Source organism: Neocloeon triangulifer, unplaced genomic scaffold (genome assembly GCF_031216515.1).
Source record: "Neocloeon triangulifer isolate White Clay Creek 2 clone unplaced genomic scaffold, ASM3121651v1 ptg000013l, whole genome shotgun sequence".
Classification (NCBI taxonomy): Eukaryota; Metazoa; Arthropoda; class Insecta; order Ephemeroptera; family Baetidae; genus Neocloeon; species Neocloeon triangulifer.
The window spans coordinates 2,092,993-2,106,461 of record NW_026775555.1 but is presented as its reverse complement, the minus strand read 5'-3'; the positions used below and the strand labels follow the sequence as shown (position 1 = coordinate 2,106,461).

The following is a 13,469-nucleotide window of genomic DNA, read 5'->3' as shown; positions in this document are numbered from 1 at the left end:
TTTGAGAAATTAGAGAAAAAATATTTTTATTTTGTTGGTCACACTGCTAATTTTGCAGTTATACCGGATCGTTGCACAACTGATTTTCTGCTTTCGAGTCAGCTGCTGAAGTTGCAAAGGAAAATAGTTGTGCAGCTCTTTAAAACCCAGAATATTCTGCAAAGTCGTCAGGTACATCATTATAAATCAATTATTAAATTTTTTCAATAAATTATCTATTGAAGTGCAAGCTTTGGTGCCCTAAAATTCGAGTTAAAATGGTAAAAACGGACGCACAAATTTTTATCGACCATGCCTCTGACACCTTTTTCATCTGCTTTCTGCTTCACTTCTTTGCGCAGATGTAATTTGTAAAAATATATTTTAACCTTTGCCGAGATTTGGCATTGAAATGTGCAGAAAAAGCGAAAAGAGATTTTATTAGGAAGCCCTGATGGTGTGTGATTTGACAGGTGAATTCTCTCTGCATCGCAATGACCAACTGGCAAAGTGACCTTCAACTGCAGTGACGGACAAATAAGACGACTTGACGACTCTGGCTAATGAATGATGTGATCAGTTGGCGAAAGACAGACGAGAGAAATGCTGCGACGAGGAACCGCCAGTCTAGGCTGTGCCTACGAGACGGTCAAAAAGTACCAGCCGCAGCAGCGAGGCATCACCATGCTGATGCTGAACAAGAGCCGCCTTTTAGTGCCTACCACCCAGTATGTCCAAGTGCCACAAAGAGGGGCGGCTATGTTCATCGGTCGGTTGCTCCGAGGTGCCCTAAAAATTCGCTACCTGGTGTTGGGTGGCGCCCTCGGAGGTGGAATGACACTGCAGAAGTCCTACGAGCAGTGGAAAGAAAACCTACCAGACATGAAATGGCTCGAACAATATATGCCTCCTCCTGATAAAATAGACGCTTTCAGAGAAAAAATGATTAAGTTTTCTAGTGATTTTAAGGACAGTTTTGAAGTAAACCCAAAGCTGAAGCAGCTGGGCGAGGCCAAATATCAAAACTTCCGCGACTGGTTTGATAAGAGATTAGATGAGGCTATAGAGGCAACCGAAAGAGCTGAAGTCGAAGGTGAGAACAGCTTTTCCGACACCTTCCTCAGAATACCAGTAGCCAATAATAGCCCTGGCAATCCAGCAGCGTCCTCGGCACCGTCGGAAAACTTAACCACGAGACTAGAAAGACTGCAAGATGAACTTATGCAGAACCAACTCAAGTACCAAAAACAGGTGGACCGTCTTGAGAAGGAAAATCGCGAGCTCCGAAGGCAACTCCTCCTGCGAAAGACGGGCGCTCCTCCGAAGAAGGTGAAGAAGTCCCTTATCGACATGTACTCGGAGGTGTTGGACGAGTTGGCCGAGTTTGACTCGAGTTACAACACTCAGGACCACCTGCCCAGGGTGGTGGTTGTCGGAGATCAAAGCTCGGGAAAAACATCGGTATTGGAAATGATTGCCCAGGCGAGAATTTTCCCTCGAGGAGCGGGCGAAATGATGACCAGGTCACCCGTCAAGGTCACCCTGAGCGAGGGTCCGTACCACGTGGCCCAGTTCAAGGACAACTCTCGCGAGTTTGACCTCACCAAGGAGCAGGACCTGGCCGATCTGAGGCGCGAAGTGGAAATTCGAATGAAAAACAGCGTCCGCGGCGGACACACAGTCAGCAACGAGGTCATCTCGATGTCCGTCAAGGGTCCGGGTCTGCAGAGGATGGTGTTGGTTGACCTGCCTGGAATCATCAGTACGGTGACGCAAGACATGGAGAGACACACAAAGGACGCCATCAAGACGATGTCCGAGTTGTACATGTCCAACCCTAACGCCATCATTTTGTGCATTCAGGACGGGTCCGTAGATGCCGAACGCAGCAACGTGACTGACATCGTCAGCCAAGTTGACCCTCAGGGCAGGAGAACCATATTTGTGCTAACCAAGGTGGACATGGCCGAGGAGAATTTGACGAACCCGGACAGAATCCAGAAAATCCTCTCCGGACGGTTGTTTCCTATGAAAGCGTTGGGCTACTTTGCCGTGGTGACCGGACGGGGAAGGAAGGACGATTCCATCCAGACCATCAAGGAGTACGAGGAGCAGTTTTTCCGCAAATCCAAGATTTTCAAGGACGGTCGCATCATGTCCGCTCAGGTAACTACAAGGAACCTGAGCATGGCCGTGTCCGAGTGTTTCTGGAAGATGGTGCGCGAGACCGTGGAGCAGCAGGCGGACTCTTTCAAGGCCACCAGGTTCAACCTCGAGACGGAGTGGAAGAACAACTTCCCTCGGCAGAGGGAGCTGGACAGGGACGAGTTGTTCGAGAAGGCGCGAGGCGAGATCCTGGACGAGATGGTCAACCTGAGCCAGGTGTCGGCCAAGCAGTGGGAGGAGCTGTTCATGCAGCGCCTCTGGGACAAAGTGTCCGGACACGTGTTTGAAAACATCTACCTGCCTGCTGGTCAGTCGGGCAACTCGGGACAGTTCAACACCCTGGTGGACATCAAGCTGCGCGAATGGGCGGACCAGAAGCTGCCCTCGGGTTCGGTCGAGGCCGGCTGGGAAGGTCTGCACAAAGAGCTGCAGACGTTCATGCGCAAGTCGTCCACGGCCAAGGACAACGACGAGGTGCTCAACACCTTGAAGCAGGCGGTCCTGCACGAGACGCTGAAGAAGCACGTTTGGGAGGACAAGGCGGCCGACATGCTCAGGGTGATCCAACTGAACGCCCTGGAAGACCGCGCCGTCCACGACAAGCAGCACTGGGACAGCGCCGTCAAGTTCCTCGAGAACTGTCTGAAGGAGCGTCTGCATGAGACTGAGGAAAGGTTGCGTGAACTGTTGGGTCCCAGCACAAAGGAAAAGTGGCTTTACTGGAAATACGCCACTCCGGACCAGACGCTTCGGAATGCGATTCGCAACGAGCTGGACAAAATTCTGTACAAGGACCCGAACCACCTTCCATTGCTGAAGGCAGACGAGGTCACCACCATCAAGGGCAACCTGCAGAATTCGGTTGAGCAGGATGTGAGCGAAAATATCATTCAAGAGACGTGGGATCCGATCTACCGACGCCACTTCATGAGGAGCAGTCTGCAAAGGGCCTTCTCGTGCCGCAAGGGCTACTTCCTGTACCAGCAAGGACTGGCGGCCGACGAGTGCAACGACGTCGTCCTCTTCTGGCGCATCCAGCAGATGCTCAAGGTCACCTCGAAGGCCCTCCGGCAGCAGGTGGTGAACCGCGAGGCGCGGCGGCTCGACAAGGAAATCAAGGAGGTCCTCGAGGACTTCGGCCAGGACCGCGACATGAAGGAGAATCTGCTGACGGGCCGCCGAGTCCTCTTGGCCGAAAAACTGAAGCGAGTGCGACACATTCAAGAAAAGCTGGAGGAGTTTGTTCAGGCGCTGAACAAAGAAAAATCCAACTGAATTTCCTTTCATTTTGTGATAGTCACTTAGCTAAAGTTGTTTCTCTGGTTATGTTAAGATGAAAATCGGCCACTTTGCAGTGGTGTCCTTTTTTTTAGTTTATTTTTGCCATTGAACCAAGTTTCATAAACAACTGCTTACTTTACTGTATATGAGAATGGGAAGCAGAATAAACAAACGTCTAGCACATGAAAATTTAATTTATCTTTCAAATGTCTCATTTTCCTCTATGGGCACCAAACGCTTGAAATATGCTTGTATTTACTTAGTTAATTTTAATTTTCATCTTAATTCTTATTTCACAGGAGGTTAAACTAAAGAGATGGTTTGTGTGCCATGCTTCCTGATTCCAATCCTCCTCTTCATTTGGCACCGGTTCATTCAGCCGATTGTGCTGATGTTCTGGAACCCATGGAAAAACGATGAAAAGAAGGAGGCAGATGCGGTTGAATTGAAAGAAAAGTCCAGCACGGTTGATTCTCCAAACACGGAAAAGTCTGCAGCCTCTTGCCCTTTTAGTGGATCAACGGCAACCAAAGCAAAGGACGAATGATTTGGAAAATTGGCAACCGGACTATTCACTGATTTTATTTGGTTTGATGATGCAAAATCTGCATTTTTGTCTTATTCCATTTAATTATGAGTTTTGTTCTAGTTCAAAATGCCCTCAAGTAAAAAAATGACCAAATATCTCATAATAATTTTACAAAAATTAAGCAACAAGATTTTTAAATTTTGCACCGATTGTGAGAGTAGAAGATTCCATATAGTAAAATTTTTAATTTCAATGTATGCAATCAATTGTTGCTTTTATTGACTGATTTGATTTTGTAAATATATATTCTTTTTGATTCAATAAATTCAAATACAGAATAATATGAAATAATTTTCAATATAAAAATAATCTTAAAGCTATGAATCTAATTTTTAGAGTTAAAGTATTTTTAAGTATATGCAGACAAAATAAGGCACAAATAATAAAATTTTCCTAAACACGTCTTTTAATTTTTTGGTGTATTCTGCATACGAGAAAAATTAAATTATACACCTGAGATATTTTTTTTTTCAATACAATAGATATCATCAAAGATTTAATTTACAGCTCTAATACCACTTAATTGAATTATTAAAGAAGTCTGAATTTCATACATTTAAAACCTGGTATTGTTAGGCATCCTCAAAAAGTATGCAACTTTGTCCAGAGGCACTCTGTAGTGGTGAATCCACCTGTTGCCCTTTCGCAGACTACCGTCGATTCCGTCCTTCCACACACCGTTCGGCAAGTAGACTTCCCGCTCCTCCGAGTTTTGCTGCAGAACAGGGGCAACAATAATTTGGTCGCCAATGGAGAACTCGTCGTCCACACTCTGCGCCGCCTGCCCCAGAGGCTCCAGCATCCAGAGAGGGCGCGCGAACGGAATTCCGTTGTTTAGAGCCTCGTCGATGGATTTTGTGAGCAAAGGGTTCACCAGCGTTTGCCTCAGTTCCAAAAGGCCTTTTGCGATCTTTTCAACTTCTGCGTCGTATCTTAAAAAGAGAATGAAAAATTAATTTGAAAAATTCATAAAATAGTGATTAAAAAATTTATACCTGCTGGGCAGGTGCTTGAAGCTCAGGGTGGGAAGAAAAGCGGCAAGTTGCATCCAACGAATGTACAACTCCCGCTCAGGCAGGTTGGAGGTGATTTCGCATTCGCCCCCAACAGGTCCGGCCAGGAGAAAAGGATAGCCCATGATGCCGTAGGTGAGAAGGGCAGGTATGATGGTGTTCAGGGAGCGCCAGTCTGAGGCAAAGGGAGGCAGCGAGACAAAGGTTGGAGGCTGCGGGCGCTGTATCGCCCCAGATACTCCGAGCAGAGGAACACTTTGCTGGATTCTCTTGGTCAGCTGAGTTTTGAACTGGTCGGGGTTGGTGAGCTGCTGGTCAAATTGGTAGTAACGAGGCATGTCGTAGGCGCTGCCCATATCCAGGTAAAATGAATCTATGCTGTGCTGCTGCTGCAAGGACTTGAGCTTTTGTTGGAGCCACAAAATGGAATGGTTTTTGGTAATGTCCACCACACCAGCACTCAGAAAGTTCTTGTACCTGTAATTATTTTAAATAATTTTTTATTTTATCCTATCCACAATAAAAAAATTTGCATTGAACCATAAATTTAGTTTTTTGTTACCTTGTGAGCGCAGGTATTTCTCCGCCCCGTTCGTTGACCAAGAGGCCTTCACGAACCGCTTCGTAAAAGTTATTGGACTCGGTGCTGATAAAGGGTTGGACGGTGAGCACAACCCTGAAGCCTCTACGATGGATGATGTCGACTGTATCCTTGAATGTGGGGAAGCGGCTTTCGTCCAGCACCAGATCACCTGCGCTCGACTGCCAGAATTCATTCAGCAATACAGGCCCTGCTGGGTAGCCCAGAGAAACTACTTCCTCGGTAAGGTTAGCCACCTCCTGTTCGGTCAGCTGGTCAGGGTTGTTTGCAGGAATTTGCCAGATCGGTTCTGTCAGCAAAGAGTTTATGATCTATAAGGAAAAAGAGGTTAAAGTTTTATTAAAAAATTAAATTTTTATAATAAAAAAAAAAATACCTGCTCGTCAGACTCCTTGATGCCGTCCCAAAGTGAGCTTTCAGCCAAAAATGAGTGCAGCTGCTTCACATCTGGAGCGGTGCAGACCGAGTAGTTCAACTGAGGCATGTCTGTTTTGTGGTAAACATAGGCAAAGTCATCATGCTTGGCCTTGATACAGAATTTGCTGGCCATGGTCGAATTGAGGTCGACATATAGGGGACTGTCGTCGTCGATTAGAATGGCTGCGCCCTGAGAGTTTAGGAAGTAGCGCTGCAGGACGTTCGCCCACGACTGCCCTGGAACAGACCCAGTGACGAACGGCGCCATCCTGACGTGGCCCTTTTCCAAAGGCCAGGCGCCTCCACTGGCCAAACCGCCGCCAAACCAGTGGCCTTTGCTGAAACTCCAGTCAAAGCAGTCGGTCGGGTGGTGTTGGTGAGAAAGGGACTGCCAGGTGATGTGGTAGCACCGCACGTCATCTGCGAACTCGTCGTAACGCATCACGAGGCGTGCGTACCGCATCCACTCAAGACAAACCGAGCCATTGCCAGGGTTGTCCCTTGCCAGGCAGGGGTACGAGCGACCACCGAGACCGACTCCCAACACTCCGGAAATAAGTTCTTGGCCGTCGGCTCCATACACTTTCATCTGCCGCTCGTCCTTGTTAAATCTTATCCTCTCAAAGTAGGCCCTCTATAAAATCATGAAATTTAATTTTGAATTTATTATAATAATACAATATTTGCCTGTAATACTTGCTGGTGATAGAAAATGTAGGCAAAACCAACTAAAAATACAATGCAAAGAAAAAGGATGGCCACGAATGCCTTGAGTTTGTATTCCCGCGGACGTTTCCGCCGTAGCACACCAGGGAATGTCATCTGTAATGGATTATTAAATTTCCAAAACGATTGATTTCAAACTGAAAAATATACCACTAATTTCTCCTTCAGAAGACTAGACAGACTATTAATACTGGTGACAGAGTTGCCTGGCGACTCCATGCCGCTGAAACCTCTGTCTAAGAATTCGTCGGGCAGCTCAGTGTCGTTGAGTCGCAGTTTTGGAAGGGGCATCACAGATTTTTTCCTCGAGGAGCGCAGTGGCATTCTGAAAATTGAGCAAATTTGCATTGTAAAGCGCGGTTTGTTTGAGTGCTAAACCTACATGCAACTGGATTAAGATATTTACAAATGTTTGAGTTGAGGAAGATAAGTGCATTTAAGTAAATAAGTACAAAGAATTTTTTGCCTCAACTGATTGTACTATTTTCTTTTGGCTTTTGCATAATTTGCATCAAATGAATTATAATATAGTATCTTAAAATAGTTTTTATATAAAATAGCAATGATAAATTTATTTAATTAAGTTGAATTTATAGTAAAAAATAAATTAATTTCGTACTAGATGAAAAAATTTAAACCATCTTCAGAATAAAAAGTCACTAAATTCAAAATTTACAGAGTAACTCGCAGAAAAGATGTTCATATATGCAGGTCATATGTTTAATTATTTAAAATGCCTGATTATTTCTTTCTGTGAGGTTAATGAAATTTAAATTATGGCTATCATGATTTCTAATCTGTTGATCTGTTTAATTAAGCCACACCGACTTAATCAACGGAAGATCCTCATTATAGAAACTCTTTTTGAGTATAATAATTTTTCTCTTGACCGAGAAAAATAAATAATAATAATAATAATATTAATTTTTGTCACTCCCACAAAATAAAGAGGCGTTAGAAAGGCGAGAAGCTTTTTGTGTTGCAAAATATAAACATTGTTAATTTATAATGTAAAATCTTACTTCACAGATATATTTTCTTCATCTGATGCTGAGTACGAAGATTCATCGTCTGAACAAGACCCACCGCTATTTGACTCTCCATCTGACGCTCCTTCGCCCTAGAAATTAACACATAAAAATAGTTAATTTTTATCCACGGAGCAGAATTTTAAGAAATTTTCACATTCAATTTAAATAGAATATGTTAAAAATTAATAACAATCTCAAATCTAAAATATCTTTTGCAAAAAATGAATAAAAGGGAATAAGATTCCAATGTTTGACGGACAAAAAGTTGGTTGTTATTTGAACTGACTGAAATTAGGTCACACAATTATTTCATGCCTAACAAGGCCAGCACAAGCAACAACTCATCTCATCTGGCGTTCATTATGCAACACACGGTGGTAATTTTTACGATAAAACCTCAGATTCTGATGCTAAAAGTTAAAAATAGTTATTTGAGAGTCACATCACAAGGTCATCAAAATCAAACATTAAATTAATTAAAATGAAAAACATTAATAAATTAACTCAATTAAGTAAACGCGTGAACTCTTTTTCACCTTAGTGTTTGCCTCTGTAATGGCTTCTAAATCTGTTTTGCTGACCGGAGAGATTTCTTTGTCACCTTTCATTTTTGCTCGCTAAAGAGACAAAAACAACTTTATAGATCACTCGATCCTCATACTAAATTATACACTTTAAAACCAAAAATCTAACAAGCGCTTTTGCTCAAAATTTGCACTTTGAGGTCAAACATCACTCCAGCGCACATAAACTAAAACTGATGGGGCGATTAGGCCATCAATTTGAGTGAGGCAAACAAATTAATAATTGTCCAGTCCCCTCCTCTGTGCATCTCTGAGCCTTTATCTGGTTGATTAGCCGGTCTGCTACGACGAGTTGGGTAAAGTAGGAGCCGCAAAACAACTCGATTATCTCAGAGCTCAGGTGTGTGATTTCACCTGTTTGTTTTGCTGCGTCTACTTTAATCATTTCAAAGATTTTAAAGTACTTTAAGAACACAAATTTTGACTTTTTATAAATCTCTGGTTTAGTTTTATAATTTTTAAATTTTCCGTAAGCTTTTCATACTCGTATAAATTACTTTGTTGATTGATATTTTTAAAAGAAAAAACTAATATTAAATAATTAAAATTATATTGTTTAGAAAAATCTAAATAAATTAAAATTTACAGAGGTTAATTTCAAAATGAGTTGCTCATATCATATTGAAATGACGAATCGAGCTTATCCTGATTTGATCAAAGTTTTTGATTCAACAAGAAAAAGCCTGGTTCTTAATTAAAAATAATAATAACTTCAAATTAGTGCGAGAAATGAAATATATTAAATTGTACCTTTTCTTCGGGCAATTCGAGCAATGCGTCGAGTCCCGCGGGCAGCGAGATGGAATTGCGCCTCCTGAATTTGGCCGTGAGCGCGCCAGGCTCCGGAGCGGTGAGTCTGGAGATTCCGTTCTCCGCAACCTTGTCCGCCTCCTCGTCCGAGTTTTCGCTGTGCTCGCTTCCATCGGCGTAGGGCACGTCATCGTGGTTGTCCGGGACGACGTCCACCTTCTGCAACAGCGACACCACAGCAGTTTTCCTCTGCCTTTTGGTGGGCGAGGAGTCTGCGACCTGGCAGGTCTCCATCGCCTACAAAACTATATGGAAAGAGCGTTTCTCTCTCTCTTGCTCGTTCAGTTGTGAAATAAACTGGTTGGAATGGATCGACTTGACGCCTCGAACACACACATTATTAAAACGCCGTGCACACCTGACCGATCGTGAAATAATACAAAGGCTCGTCTGACGAGTGTTTAGTGCGCGCCCGACCTGGTTAGTTATTCTTATATTGTGAGCCATGAAACGAAATATGATGTTTCTCATTACAATAATGCACTACGCAGCAGATTTGAAGGGAAATAATATGAATAAAGAATTTGAGAAGGAAATTCAAAAGCTTCTATCCTAACAGTTCAATATATTTTTGTAACAAAAATATATTACTCACTAGGCTCAGAATTCGCTTTTTAAGTGCAAGTCAAAAAGAGAATTTTAGATTATTTCTCAATGGGTCAAGCCTTTTGATTGTTACTGTCGCGCTTTTGATCACAGCGTTCACTTTCAGGCGCGGTGCCAACAAATCCGAGGTCTAAAACCAGCTTTTTCACGGCAACTTGAGGATAGAGTAACAAAGACCCACTCTAACAATAAATTTTAGCAACGCGCAAAGACCACAAGAGTAGCGGAACCAATAAAAAAGTATTGCAGAAACGCTTATAATCAATAAAAATAAAATTTGAAATTAATCTAGGTTGTGCAAAAGAATCAAATCTAGTACCTGCGTTATGTATAATAAAATAAATATTTAAAACGGAAACAATTTGAAATACTGAAATGGAAAGTAAATAAAAGTTTCTAGGGAGAAGATTGTGGTTAGAATTAATTAATGTACTTACAATCTCAATGGGCTTCTTGTTCATCTCTCTGGCAACACTCGACGCTGAGATGTTAAGTAAATCCCTTACGCTGGCAATATGCTGAACAAATGAGATGATACAAAAACAAAATCAAATCACATTAAAAGTGATGCAGCTGCGTGCCATTTGACCCTCGAACGTCACCACCACTTGGCTAAGTCGCACGGTTTCTTAATTTCGCGCCGTCCCGAAATTCAGATTTAGGCGATACAACCGCGAAAAGTGCACTTTGCGATACGAGGGCCAGCAAGCGACTGGCACAGCAGTTGGTCCGTCACGACTGCCAAACACCAACAGAGGCGAGAATGACCTACTGATTGTTATTATTACTTTAACAAGCAAAGACACACACAAGTGGTGTCCCCTTCCCACGCACGCTATCGCCTGGTGACGCGACCAGAATGCATCATAACGAGTGATTGACTTTCAAGAAATGCAATTAATACGCCGTAAGGCTATGGAATCTGCAAACTGAATGTTAACTACGGAGTATTAGAGAAAAGTCTGGCGAATTCTTCCAATTAGGCTCGCAGTGACGTGGTTAATTGCAAAAGCAAATAAGTCGCTTCGCACCCCGATGTTAATTTTCAATGCAAATTTTTATCTCAACTTTTTTTCATTGTCCGGCAAAAGAACAGAGCGGCTTGTGTTGCATCGGATTTATTTATTACACAGGTTTAAATTTAATTAATGTCGAGGCTTCTTGAACTCTGGTGAGCTGTCAACAAAAGTTTTCATCCCGTCAGCATTGAATTTAAGAAATGTTTGAAAAAAAAATTGGAAAAAAACTCACCCAGCTTCTCTGGTGGAAGAAGACGGGCCGGAATCACCCTTGCGCTTGTGGATGATGTTCTGAATCTTCTGCCACTCTCTGTCCAACTCGGCCTTTTCGTTCTTCTCCTTGTTGTACTTCCTGGTTCGCCTGCCGTCGGCCATCTTCACTCCGTATTGGAAGGCAGCCTTGGGTAGGGCCTCCTTGTTGTTCATGTAGTCGCTGTACTCTTCTTGGGTGTCAAAGTCCCACCGACCTATGGGACCCTTCTTGTTACCCTGAGAAAGAATTTTCATCAAAAAACAGATCTACTTGCTAATCATCGCTACGAACCATATCCATTTTTGAGTAATCGGCCTCGTCGTCACTGTCGTCTACAGCGTCATGCATTTCTTCCATTCCAGGATAGCACTCGGCGTATCCTTCGGGTTCGGCTGCCAACTTGTTCATCATCTGAGCAGACTTGCCATCTTTGCGCTTGGATCTTTAATAAACTCTTACAATTAGTACCAAATTGCGAATCAACTTCAGATCAAATTACGGTCTATCTTGCTCAGCCTGCGGATCAGACGCACTTCTACCGGCAAGGGCGTCGGCATAGCTCAGTTTGAAACCAGTTCGGTTTTCACCCTCCTCATCGAGTGCAGGTTTGGCAAAGTACGGGCCAGATTTCTTTCCGTGACTGAAAATTTCTTAAAATTTATTATTTGCTTCGCATTTAGGTTAAAAGTCAAACCTGCTGGAGCCCTTCTTGTTAGAAGGCATGTAATCTCCGATGTCTCCGTAAATACTGTCCTCAGTTCGAGGCTTGGCCTGTGAAGGGGCGTCCTCCATTCCTGCCCGTTCCTTCAGCTTCTTTGCCTTCTTGCTCTGGTTTTTGCCTTGGCGCAAGTAAGACAAGATTTGCGCCAGTTTATTGATGACTATGTCATTGGTGCTCAGGGTGGCTTGAGCCTGGAATGTTTACCAGTTAAATTTTACAAACCACAAAAAAATTCCACTGTACCTCCTGGCCAGGACAATCTGCTCTGCTCCTCAAAATTGTGGTCGGGATGTCCGACTCTGCGTTCTCGTCCTCGAGTTCGATCAAATAGGCCATTCGACCCGGTGCAAACAGGTCATTCCTTCGAGGGATGTCGAGTCCAAGAGCAGCTCTGGAGGAAGTTTTATATTAAATTCCAAAACTAAAAATTCCATTTTTAAATTCTGACCTGTATATACTCTTTCCAGCTTTCGTTTTTAACTCAACTTCTTCTTCGACCTCCCGCTTGACTTTCTGGTCCTTGCTCGGCGCAACCAAATTTTCCAGCTCTTCCTCGTGCTCCTGTTCCTTGGTGACGATTTCACTTCGAACCTGGATTAATAACATGTTGAAAAGTTTTGTCCTCCAATTAAGTCAAGTGCAGACCTTTTGCAGCAGGGCGTAATCAAGACCTTTGACCAAATGGGTGTGCTCCATGTCACCACCCAAGAACTTGGACTCCTGGATCTGCTGCCTCCTCCTCTCGGCAGCATCCATTCCGCTAAAATTAAGAAGAAAAAAATCAATCATGAATTTCATTAATAAATTTAACAAACGATTTAACATCAGGTGCCACAGCACGGTAGGCGCCTGCACTTGACATTGGATCCTCAGCCTGGTAGTCTGGATTGGCTCCATCTCGACGCTCCCTTGCGCGGTCACGGTACTTGAGAGCCAGTTCGGCGATTTTGTCATCCTCCTGCTTTTTCAGTTTGGCAAAATAGCTGTGAAAAATATTATAATAACAAAATTGTCTTCAACACCGTTCAAACCTTTTCTTCTTCCGCCTCTTCTCAGCTCTGTCCTCTTCGCCGGTACTTTTTTTCTTATTGATTATGTCTCTGACGGAGCTCGGGGCTGCTCTGGAGCTCGATGACGAGTGATTAGCAGAGGACGATGCACTTGAGGAGTGCGACGGATGAGCTGGGGTCATCAACAACTTGCGGAAATCATCGTTTGTCAACTTTGACGACCTGAAAGGTTGGCAAAAACAAGAGTACAGACAGATGAAAAGCAATTCAATCTAATTTTATGTTGACTAGGCACATACCTATCATGGTATTCGTCGTGATCTGAAACAACAATTTTTTTAGTATTCTTTTATATTTCTAAAGTACAAATCAAACATTACCGTCCATGGTTTATAAACTTCAGTAGCCGCTTTCCTGTGTTATTATTTTATTTGATAAAATTTGCTTTAAAAATTGAATTTAATGATTTTCTTCTTATTTTTATGTATAATTTAGTGTTTGAGAGTAAACTTGCTACATTTATAGTTACAAAATCGTTTTTAAATTCAAGTATTCCTCCAATACTTGCTTAAAACCCGTAATTAAATTAATCCACGAAGTCCATCCAATTCAGATTTTTCTCGGCTTCAAATCTTCGATTTTGTAAACAAATCCGACGTTTTT

General features: G+C 43.0%; 2 protein-coding genes across 4 annotated transcripts; one reads left to right on the top strand and one right to left on the bottom strand.

Annotated features, from left to right (window-relative positions):
• The first annotated feature begins 74 nt into the window (after positions 1–74).
• LOC132199074 (dynamin-like 120 kDa protein, mitochondrial) lies at positions 75–3,624 on the top strand. 2 transcript variants are annotated; one of them, XM_059623489.1, is made up of 3 exons: positions 75–171; positions 453–1,072; positions 1,139–3,624. In XM_059623489.1, the coding sequence occupies exons 2-3, from the start codon at positions 583–585 to the stop codon at positions 3,418–3,420; spliced, it is 2,772 nt and encodes a 923-aa protein (XP_059479472.1). In that variant the 5' UTR covers positions 75–171; positions 453–582; the 3' UTR covers positions 3,421–3,624. The 2 variants fall into 2 exon arrangements, with proteins under 2 accessions (XP_059479472.1, XP_059479471.1); XM_059623488.1 differs by having other exon boundaries at positions 453–3,624.
• A 727-nt stretch (positions 3,625–4,351) lies between these two features.
• LOC132199075 (protein Red) lies at positions 4,352–13,465 on the bottom strand. 2 transcript variants are annotated; one of them, XM_059623491.1, is made up of 15 exons: positions 13,187–13,465; positions 13,106–13,127; positions 12,828–13,028; positions 12,612–12,779; positions 12,442–12,556; positions 12,245–12,387; positions 12,040–12,187; positions 11,770–11,987; positions 11,575–11,715; positions 11,367–11,517; positions 11,055–11,311; positions 10,241–10,979; positions 9,138–9,356; positions 7,795–7,892; positions 7,055–7,097 (listed from the first exon to the last, which is right to left on the bottom strand). In XM_059623491.1, exons 1-12 carry the CDS (start codon positions 13,191–13,193, stop codon positions 10,949–10,951), a joined length of 1,602 nt encoding a protein of 533 aa, XP_059479474.1. In that variant the 5' UTR covers positions 13,194–13,465; the 3' UTR covers positions 7,055–7,097; positions 7,795–7,892; positions 9,138–9,356; positions 10,241–10,948. The 2 variants fall into 2 exon arrangements, with proteins under 2 accessions (XP_059479473.1, XP_059479474.1); XM_059623490.1 differs by lacking the exons at positions 10,241–10,979; positions 11,055–11,311; positions 11,367–11,517; ... (7 more) ...; positions 13,106–13,127; positions 13,187–13,465 and adding exons at positions 4,352–4,947; positions 5,011–5,505; positions 5,591–5,940; ... (1 more) ...; positions 6,734–6,868; positions 8,340–8,420 and having other exon boundaries at positions 6,923–7,097; positions 9,138–10,178.
• Between the last annotated feature and the right edge of the window lie 4 nt (positions 13,466–13,469).